This window comes from Hippocampus zosterae, chromosome 3 (genome assembly GCF_025434085.1).
Source record: "Hippocampus zosterae strain Florida chromosome 3, ASM2543408v3, whole genome shotgun sequence".
In the NCBI taxonomy this organism is placed as follows: Eukaryota; Metazoa; Chordata; class Actinopteri; order Syngnathiformes; family Syngnathidae; genus Hippocampus; species Hippocampus zosterae.
In genome coordinates this window covers 21,897,713-21,907,671 of record NC_067453.1, presented here as the reverse complement: position 1 = coordinate 21,907,671, position 9,959 = coordinate 21,897,713, and the positions used below count along the sequence as shown (strand labels likewise).

The following is a 9,959-nucleotide window of genomic DNA, read 5'->3' as shown; positions in this document are numbered from 1 at the left end:
CAGTGGATAAGAAACATGTGGGGGTTTTTCCACCCAAAGGAAATTATGGCAATAGGAATAATTTGTGGCAGAGTCAAAATGTCACCCGCGTGAAGTGTTCCACTGCAACAGGCAATATGCTGTAGCTAACCACTTGATTAACTTTGATTTTATTAACCAAAAATGCATAATGGAGGTGAGAATCATGAAAAATAAATTGTGAACAAAAACCTCTTTCTGAAGCAGATGAGTTGCCAATTTGTCAAACTGCTGTAGTATAGCGCCAAAAACTGCTGAGAAAGACTTACTGGATGTCAGATTTCGTTTGCCATAAGTATCAGGGGCTGGTATCAGGAGTCTCAACAAGTACCGACACCTTCAAATAATGCTGGCATCCGCACAATACCTGATATTGCTCCTCTAACTTGTGTGACAATTGTGTCTTGAACCAGGCTGATTTGGCACTTACCGTACTTTAACGACACCCCTGATTTCTGGTGACATCTGGTGGTCAGTTCTCATAATTGCATCTCACCTGTTGCCGGCTCGCTTGTTCAAACACAAAGAAAACATCAAGTTAATTCAGGTGCGTTGTTTGAATGCGCGCTTTGCGTTTTTTAAACCAACATGACAACAGGGATATTTTTTCTCATGGCAATTGAACTGTCGCTACGACGACAAAAAACACACCTGCAGGAAAATCAAAACAAAAAATAATTTAAATAAAGTGAGGCAGAAGCTCTTTCTGTGTGTGTATGGGGGGGGGGGCATGTGGATTAAGCTTCAGATGTTTGATAACTAATCCCTTGTCAGGCCTCGTTACTGCTTTTGCGTCATAAAACAAATCCAGCATTCAGTTACACGCTGTGGCCAGTGAACATGGTCCTCAAACTGGGCTGTATCTTGGTTGCCCGCAAAATAATTTGAAATAAATCAACATGTTGGTGGCAAGATTGTTGACTTGGTAGCACATCTAGCTCGCAATGCAGAGGTCGTGTGTTCGCATCCAGCCTACCTGTGCGGAGTTTGCATGTTCTGCCCGTGTCTGAGTGGGTTTTCTCCCTTGTACTCTGGTTTCCTCCGACATTCCAAAAACATGCACGGTTGATTGGATGTCCATATGTGTGATCGTGAATGTGAATGGGTGTTTGTCTTTGTATACAATACAATACAATACAATACAATACATGCTGATTTATATAGCGCTTTCACAACAGCGGCAGCTGTAACAAAGCGCTTTACAAAACAGTTAACATAAAGTCAAATAATAAACACAACACATAACATAAAACACGGACAGTCGTGCAGTCCTAACCACTTTTCCGTCACACGCTTTGTTGTTTGAAGCGGTTTGAGATGAAAGAGGAGAGAATCAAAGTGTCCTTTAACCAGTGGATCAGAGACGTCATGCTCAAAATGTGCACACGTCGGCTACAAGCTAAGTTTCAAAGTCAACAAGAAGCTGTAGCATCCATTGACGAAAAAAGAGAGCCGCAAAAAACACAAGCGCCCCAGGTCTATCCAGCACCGACAGTCAATGGCGCCGACATTCCTCCCAATCAAAATCTGTGCTGGTACAGGCGTGCTGCCTGATTTACAATGCCTGTTTGTATGCTCTCTGATTGGCTGGCGACCAGTTCAGGGTGTACCTTGCCAACAACATATTTTCACAAAAGATTTTTAACTATAAAAATCATTTTTTCCAGACTAAGTCAGCATACTCCAGAATACAATTGCATTATAAAAAAATATGCTAGTTTCTTTGCTCGTTAAATTTTATTTACGGCAAGTACTGATATAACTTTATTCTCATGAGATTATTACCAATTAACCCAACAGAATACATTTTTTCCTGAAAAAAAGACCAACAGTAGAGCAGGGCATGCAAGTAATTTTGAAATCAATTATTTTTCTCGAATCTGTTCTACATTTGTTTTAGATGCATAATTGTCATGATATTTTTGGTGGTCTTTGGAAAAAGTTCACCGTAGCATTAACACATGACATCACAGCTCGATAGGCTGCAAAAGGAATGTTTCATTTTTTAATAATCAACTGCGACCCGACTGCTGTGCCTCATTTGCATAACAATCTGTTTCCCAAGGTCAAACGGTGTCTTTTGAGCCAGACAAATCTCTTAAATTCACCGATAGCAACAGTCTGGCCCTCGATGCCAGCATCGTAATCTGATTGGCTCCATTTTACCCCCTGACCAGGTAAGCCCCACCCCCTGGAGGGCTTTATCCACTGAGCTGACGTTTATCCCTCGCTACACCCCCGTAAATTGCTGTCTGCTTTTTAATGTGCGCGGGCGGAGGCGTTGGTGGGTCGGGTGCGTGTTCTTTTGCCACCTTTGTTTTGAAGTAGTTGGTCCTAAAGTGGCATTTCCTTGCATTTGTAAAGCAGCAATGCGTTTCCCGTCCGGACAGCGAACATGGAGGCTGATGCACCTACCGCATAGGATTTGACAACAGCAGGTCAGTATGAGAAACTGTTTGAGCAATTTGAGATCTTCTTGACAGCCACCTTTAACACAAACACACTCTTTGACAATTCTGTATTTTAGTACAGTGGTTATCAAACTTTGTTAAAAGTATCACCATCATGCACATGATAAAAATACAGTTGTGTAGTCGGCCTAAGTGTTCATCTAAAGCGCAGCAGAGGATTTAGTCCTGAAAAGTGTATTTAATTTTATCTTACGCAACAGAAAATTATGCGCCGTTTTGATATAAAGGGGCTTTTTGCCATTGTTGCTTGTTTTTTTTTTCTTTTTTTAAGAACCCATTGCACCGGAGGAAAAAACGGATCAGACAAAAAAGGCATTACTGACTAATCATGTGCCACACACTCACATACGCATAGCCGATCAAATGCACATGCCCACAGCTTCATGCTGACCTGTAAATTTGGGCTTCAGGAGCTTTGTTGAAGTTTTTTTGTTGAATTTCTTTAGTTTCCACTGGTGGATACATCTAAAAAGTAAAAAGAGTAAAAAGTGGGCGTAAGAAGAAGAAATAAAAGCACAGCAACAGGACTTCTGCAAACTGAGAGAAATCAGAAGCGATGCAGCATTAGCAAAAATTCTATTTGACAAAAGCATTTACTGCCTATTTTATTTATTTACAATTTTTGATTGAATGTACTGCATATTCCAAAAAATAAAATATACCTTCAAACTGATAAAAGTCTTCAATTATAATTTACAATGGATTTGAGGGTATTTATTTACATTTGTTTGTGACACTTACTGCGAATGAGTCATGCCATCGAGGTAGTGGGTTTAGCTAATGTTAGCTACAATACAAATGCTAGCTTACTATTACTACCATTGTTTGTTGGAGATGGGCAGTACTCTCTGTGATCACAGGCACACACTTTCATGATTACATGATAGCATGACAGGCCATTTTTGAGAATCGCATTCATGCACATCGGTAAGGGGCGCAGCTTTCGTCTGACTTGGTTGGGGTCTGGGGGGTATTTGTGAAGTGTGGGTACATTAAAATCTTGCTTGCTGGTTTAAAACGTCCAGTAACACTGCACTTAAATATAGGGATAAGTAAATAACAATAAAACTGAATTGAAATAATGATTACAGTAAAATGTATAGCCCATAAAAGGACAATAACATTGTACCAAATCATTATTGTTCAATAAACATCTCGAAAGATTAAATGTAAATTAACTTAAACCGTAAATCCAATCAAACTGTATTTGGTGGTGATTCTTTCATGAAACCAAGGAGATTGAATAAATAGCTTTGATATCCATCTATTTTCTAATCTGCCTATCCCACTTTGATATCGAATAAATACTCTCCTGACTTTCCATTAGCTAATAGCAAGAAGACACTCTTTGGCCTGCTATTGATTGTTTCTCAGTCCTAATTTGCATCTTTCAGCTACCTCGAAATCCTGAGGCCCATCTGAGCTCAGGGATGGCCCCCATTGCCGGACTAAAGTGGACACTCATACTGATGCTACTCCTGCATCTTCATGCAGTTGCAGGTACATCACGTGAACCTCCATGAAGCCAAGGAGTGCTTTTTTTTCTCTGAACTTTCTCGTGTGCGATGCAGGGATGTCAGGATGGGGAAGTTGCTTGGATGGCCAGGACATCTATTCCAAAATGGCGGAAAACAGCCTCTGCGGCGAAGTGGTCGCAGACCTCATGGTGGACACACCGGCTGAGGGGGTTGAGTGGAGACTAGACGGGAAAGACAGCGATTGGTTCTTCTTGGATGGAGGAGTCATACGTTTGAATTCATCACCTGAGAAAGTTCTTGACCGAGAGGTGTTTCCTGATAACTCTAAATGCATCTCTCCGTCAATGTTATCGACTTGAATGGCAAAACATTAAAGGATTAAATGTTAAGGTGCCTCACAATCTCTCTGATCCTCCAGCCAGCCAACTGCTTGAAAGTCAAAGGGTCAACCAGATTAACTGTCACTCTCGTCTTTCCTCAAATACACACCGAGATTTAAGTCTTGTTAATCATTTGAACAAGCAAGCTCACGGCTAGCTGACATGTTTGTAACGTGTCCTACTCCTACTACACCACTAGCTTCCTGTGTTTCAGCTGCAGGGTCCTGTGCTGTTGGCGGAATTGTCATGCTATGAAGACGACGTGCTTCAGGTACACTCAAAAGAGCAGAGGTGGTAAAAGTACTCAGGCTCTGTATTTGAGTATAAGTACTACATAATCATAAGTAAATATAGTGGCACTGATTCATCCCTGGATTCAGTTGTAAACGGATTGTAAATGTGAAATTTACAGGAATACACAAATGTAAAAAGTAAAAACTTATTTTTACTGGCAGTTTTATACAATGGCTAGAAAAAGTGACGATTCTATTTTGACAAAGTAAGAAGTAGAAAGTACTAAAGTGTCTTCAAATGAAGGAAATTACATTAGTAAGCCATCATAACAAAAATTACAGAGAGACCTGAAAAAGCTCCATTCACAAGACTATAGTCACAAATTTGTGTCTGCTACTGTCACTGCAGAGCGTTTCCAGGATCATAGTGGAGGTTCTCAATGAGAATGACAACTGGCCTGAGTTTACAGAAGACACCATCCGATCTGTTGTTATCAGCGAGGTAGGACACTCAGACATATTTTTAAAAAAGGGGGAAAATGCACTTTTTAGTCATTAATCACATTACCGTGTTGTACAGCTGACTCCAGTCGGTACGCTCGTATTTACCGTCCTGGCAACTGATGCAGACAATGACCACATCATTTACTCCATTGACCAGTCATCTGTAAGTTGATCTACAATGAAGAAGATAATGCAGTGTATGATGATATACTGTATAATGTATGCTTATGTATTCTGCAGCCTGACGCAGACTACTTCAAAATCGATCTTCACAATAGTGGTGAGGTGATGCTCGCCAAAGCTCTCGACTACGAGACCAAAACACAGCTCTTTCTCACCATCCTTGCGTCCGTAAGACCTCTTTTTATACAAATTTTTAATGCCGTCAGGGTAGCATTGTGGCCTTGTGGTTTGCACGTCTACTTTGGAGCTCCGAGTTTCAGGGTTCAAATCTCAACTTTGGCCTTCCTGTATGAGGTTTGAATGTTTTGCACAAGCTTCAGTACTCAGCCTTCCTCCCACATTCCAAAAACATGCAAGTTAGCTTCACTGGAAACTCTAAATTGTCCATAGGTGGGAATGTGATTGACGAGTGACCATACCAAAGTGTGCTCCACCTCTTACTCAATGTCAGCTGTGATAGAGTCCAGCTCACCTGCTACCCTAATGAGGACAAATGATATGGGAAATTGATTAACATGCAGACACTGCTAATGTCTACCAATCAAAAATGCCACTCTATGACAGGAAATGAACACGGCTGAGCATTTCAACACTAGCACCGACATCATGGTGGACGTCCAGGATGTAGATGACCAGTATCCTCAGTTCCTGCCCTGCACGCTCCTGTTTCAGGACCGTACCAATCGGATTTGCACCAGTCCATTGTACACCGTCAATGTCACAGAAGGCAAAGAGGTTGGTTGTCGCCTGGCTTCAGCCTGTTGCAACTTTGGCCTCGGATGTAGTGGCCCTTCGCTTGGCGGAGTTGACAAAGGTCCAGTAAGAATAATAACAGTTAGCTTCCTGCAAAGATGCTTCCTGATGGTGATTCTGCTCATTCTGTCCTCTGTTGTCACTAGCCACAATGGACAAAAACAAACCTAGTGCAACCACCTCCAACGGACACACTCACTACAAACATAAATAGGGAGACTCCACACCTAAAAAAATGGAACTGAATTACCTGTAACCTGTGGGATCAAAGGGAAAATGTCTGCAACAAACAGTATCCCCCTTGGATGTAGACCAGAAATTAATTCAAACAATCCTGGCCAGATATTTATGTTTGTTGTTAGTTTCTCTGGTATGTTCTGTACTTGACCAAAAAAAGAAGAAGAAAAAAAACATGCTGCATGTCTTATTCTGATGCAGGACTTTGTACTGGATTTTTCTCCTGGTCCCATCCATGCAGTGGATGGAGACAGAGGACTCAGTGCCACAGTCAACTATGCCATACTCTCAGGTGTGCAGTAACATTAGTTAATGATCATCTTTTAACCCGAATTTTAACCATATTGTGGTGTTCGTGCCAGGAGACGACCACGGCCGTTTCCTGATGGACCGACTGACAGGAGAGGTGAGGTTCACCAGGGCGGTGAATGACAGACTCGCCACGCCAGCACTGCATCTTCAAGTCATGGTGAGATTGACTCAATTCATGTACTCGGGAGGTGTTGCGTTTGATCTCCATTTAGAAATTTAATTTGAATAATTGAGCAGTAAAATTGTTTTCACTTAATTTATTCCCAACAGTTTTCTCTCTTAATTATGTTCTTCTTTTGGCTGCACTATTTCTAGTATATGCATTTGCGGATGACTTATTTTATTTTTATTTTTTACATGGTATGCTTTGCCTTTTAGTCTCGTATCATTTTCTATAATTATGACTTGATAGTGGTGGCTGTGGTGGTAAGTAGTGGCTTAAGTTGATTATGTCACCACTTAAGGCCCAGGTATAAAATGCTTGGCCCGCCACCGAGTACTTCTCACTGGACTCATTCAGTGTTCTGTAACACAGGCCTTTCAAGATGACGACCCCAGGAAGTACTCTGTTGCCACTGTGCTGGTCCGTGTGCTGGCGGTGAACCGATTTCATCCAGTGTTCGACATGGCTGAATACCACGGCTTTGTGACAGCGGCGAAGAATCCCGCCTCCCTGGTTTATACCTACGGCAACAGGGCGTTGATGTTACATGTGCAGGATCAGGACTTTAAACATGTAGGTCCACCTACAAAGCATCCACAGTACAATCAAGTCCTTGGCCGTTGTTCAATTGTCCTCCCTATGCTGTTTTGCAGGGATTTAATCCGATGATCTACTTCACCTTCAGCCCCGCGTCCAATCACACGAGCATCTACAGGGTCACACAGGAGGGGCTCCTCATTGCCCGGGCCAATCAGCTCAAAGCAAGACAAAAGCACCTTCTGCACGTAAGCCCCAGCAACCAAAAACTGAATCATTGCATGTGTTGCTGTCCACTGAAAAATAGGTGTACAGTGGTGGTGGTGGAGGGTTAACAACTTGATACCCGGGTAAATTTGTCGGTTTTCTCACTTTCAAAGGAATTGATCAACTTTTAAACTCATTCTCTCCCAAAGACGTTTTTAAACGTCGTCTTTTCAGACTTGGTCTAGAATTGGCAGGTACTGAATGAGTTAACTCAAGGTAAGGATTGAGTAGCGAAACCTTCACTGGTAAGCATGGTGATTTGACATTTCTTGTAGTTGATCAACAGGTTTACACCTAGCTCAGGAGGTATTTTGACCCACACCTTCATACAAAACTCTCAAAATCCATTACGTTTCTTGGAAACTCCAATACCACTGCAAGACCTGAACATGCTTCTTCTTGAGCAACTCCTTTGTTGACCGAGCAGTATGCTTCATGCTGGAAGATCCAGCCACAAACAATGCACCCTAAGACAAAAAGTGTACGCACATCAATATAGCAACAATATCAATACGTGGCAGGTAATGGCGAGAGACCGGGAGTCAGGTGACACCGTTGTTTCTACTGTGGTGGTGGAGGTATTATCCGAAAGCCAGTCAAGTGAGTAAGAACCCTCCTCAAATGCCTCACAAATTGAAACAACATAAAATCTATGCAGGATATGTATACGCTACATTACAGTTCCGCTGAGTGCACTGGTAGACGACCGTGTCATCAGTTGCACCCTAGGCAAAGCCTTGTTCCTCACCACGGCCTTCCTGACGGTGGTAGGCTGCGCCTTGATGCTGGTTCTGTGGCTCAAGAGGAAGCATAAGGGCCATCTGGACCCCCTGGAGAGAGGCTGCGTGGCCCAGGGCAAGCACCCCAATGTGGTGAGATGTCGGCACAATCGGGATCAGCTTAGAAAGCATGCAAGTGTCCTGTGTTCTGAACACGTTTGTTTTGTCCGCAGAGTCTTCGATGGTTCCAACTGGTGAGTTGTGAAGTACAGCTAAACTGTAGAGGTAGTACCCTACAGTAAGCATCTACAAAATCTTGCTCAACAAAGATGGATTAATGGATACATAGATGGCTGGTTAAAGTATGCTTCATGTTTGAATTATTGGCAAAACAAATTATAGACAAGCAATGCAGGGATTCTAGTTAGATGAATCCTACTGCTTTATAGCCCCAAAAAATATTTGGTGAAGTAAAAATATGAGCAGATGCCATTTTAATTTAGCAGAGTTGGACATCAACTGTGACCTGATGGCCCAAGGCCAGTACGCCGCTGTGTCTATCCACCATGTACTGTTGAACTGGACGATTAGTGAATGGATTAGTGATTTGATACAATAGTGTAATCACCCAAAAAATGAAATCAAAAATGGATGCAATTGACTGATGATGGAAGAATTCCAGACACCCCCGCTCACCTCTTAACCGCTACACCAGGTGAATCCGAGCAGTGGGACGGCACATGCGGATGATGTCAGCTTCAGCAGTGAAGACTACGGAACTACAAACCCTTCATTCAGTTTCTCATGCAAAGACTCTTCATCTCGCCAAGGGTCGGTCCAGCCCAACAACAACAACCAGACAGCCCTCGTTGATGCCACAATGAGCTTGGCTGAAGCAAAGTGTACCACCATCACATTCAGCAACAGTGTCGCCACCCACACCAGAAACGTGTCTTGCTTGTCCACCTTCAGGCCAAACTCTGTGGACATCAAGCCCGCTGAGCCCAAAGACAGCAGCTCGGATATGCCTCCACTGGATGCAGCTGGACCATCCACTTGTCTCGACTTCCAAACAAACACCACCGAGGATTTTGTAGACACCCCCTCCAGCCCCTCGCCCTCATCTGCTAGCGTCCCCCGCAGCCAGACTCGGCTCGCCGCAGCCGAGATCGAGAAACCTTTCAGCAAGCCTCACGCTGCGTCACCCCCTAACCCTGTGCACTCGCCTCAACTGCTCTCGCCCCGAGCCAAACAGACAAGCACGCCGCCGCCCACCCCCGAGCAGGCACCCTTGAAGGCCACGCTGGTCATGGTGGACGCGTCACCTGAACCGTCGGAGCAGAGATGGAGCGAAGAGGAGGAACAGCCCTGCACGTCTCTGGACCAGCCAGAGCAACCAGAACACCAGGAGCAGGAAGAACTTCCGCAAAACTCAGAGGATAACGATGGAATTTTGGGCGACGAAGACGCCGACAAGAACAGTGAGGGCGAATTAGAGCCGGATGAGGCTGAGCTACTAAGGTTAATGTCCCGGTGCAACCCCATGTGCATCACGTTCACCCAGTGATGGAGGAAATGGATACACAGTGGACACAAGGGGCACCTTATCCTAATAGTGAACATTTGCGATTCAAATTGTAGGAATTAATTAGCCTGTCCACACTTCAGACTTATCTTTCCTATTAAAGAGAATTTTCTAAATGA

General features: G+C 43.4%; 1 protein-coding gene across 4 annotated transcripts; it reads left to right on the top strand.

Annotated features, from left to right (window-relative positions):
• The first annotated feature begins 2,235 nt into the window (after positions 1-2,235).
• On the top strand, positions 2,236-9,959 carry LOC127597409 (cadherin-related family member 5). Of its 4 annotated transcripts, XM_052060404.1 has the most exons (17): positions 2,252-2,311; positions 2,386-2,456; positions 3,884-3,989; positions 4,061-4,275; positions 4,562-4,618; positions 4,990-5,082; positions 5,161-5,247; positions 5,325-5,435; positions 5,832-6,002; positions 6,459-6,549; positions 6,620-6,726; positions 7,105-7,305; positions 7,386-7,517; positions 8,058-8,136; positions 8,218-8,408; positions 8,489-8,509; positions 8,971-9,959. In XM_052060404.1, exons 3-17 carry the CDS (start codon positions 3,920-3,922, stop codon positions 9,820-9,822), a joined length of 2,478 nt encoding a protein of 825 aa, XP_051916364.1. In that variant the 5' UTR covers positions 2,252-2,311; positions 2,386-2,456; positions 3,884-3,919; the 3' UTR covers positions 9,823-9,959. The 4 variants fall into 4 exon arrangements, with proteins under 4 accessions (XP_051916363.1, XP_051916365.1, XP_051916362.1 ...); XM_052060403.1 differs by having other exon boundaries at positions 2,236-2,456; positions 3,864-3,989; XM_052060405.1 differs by having other exon boundaries at positions 2,240-2,456; positions 8,308-8,408.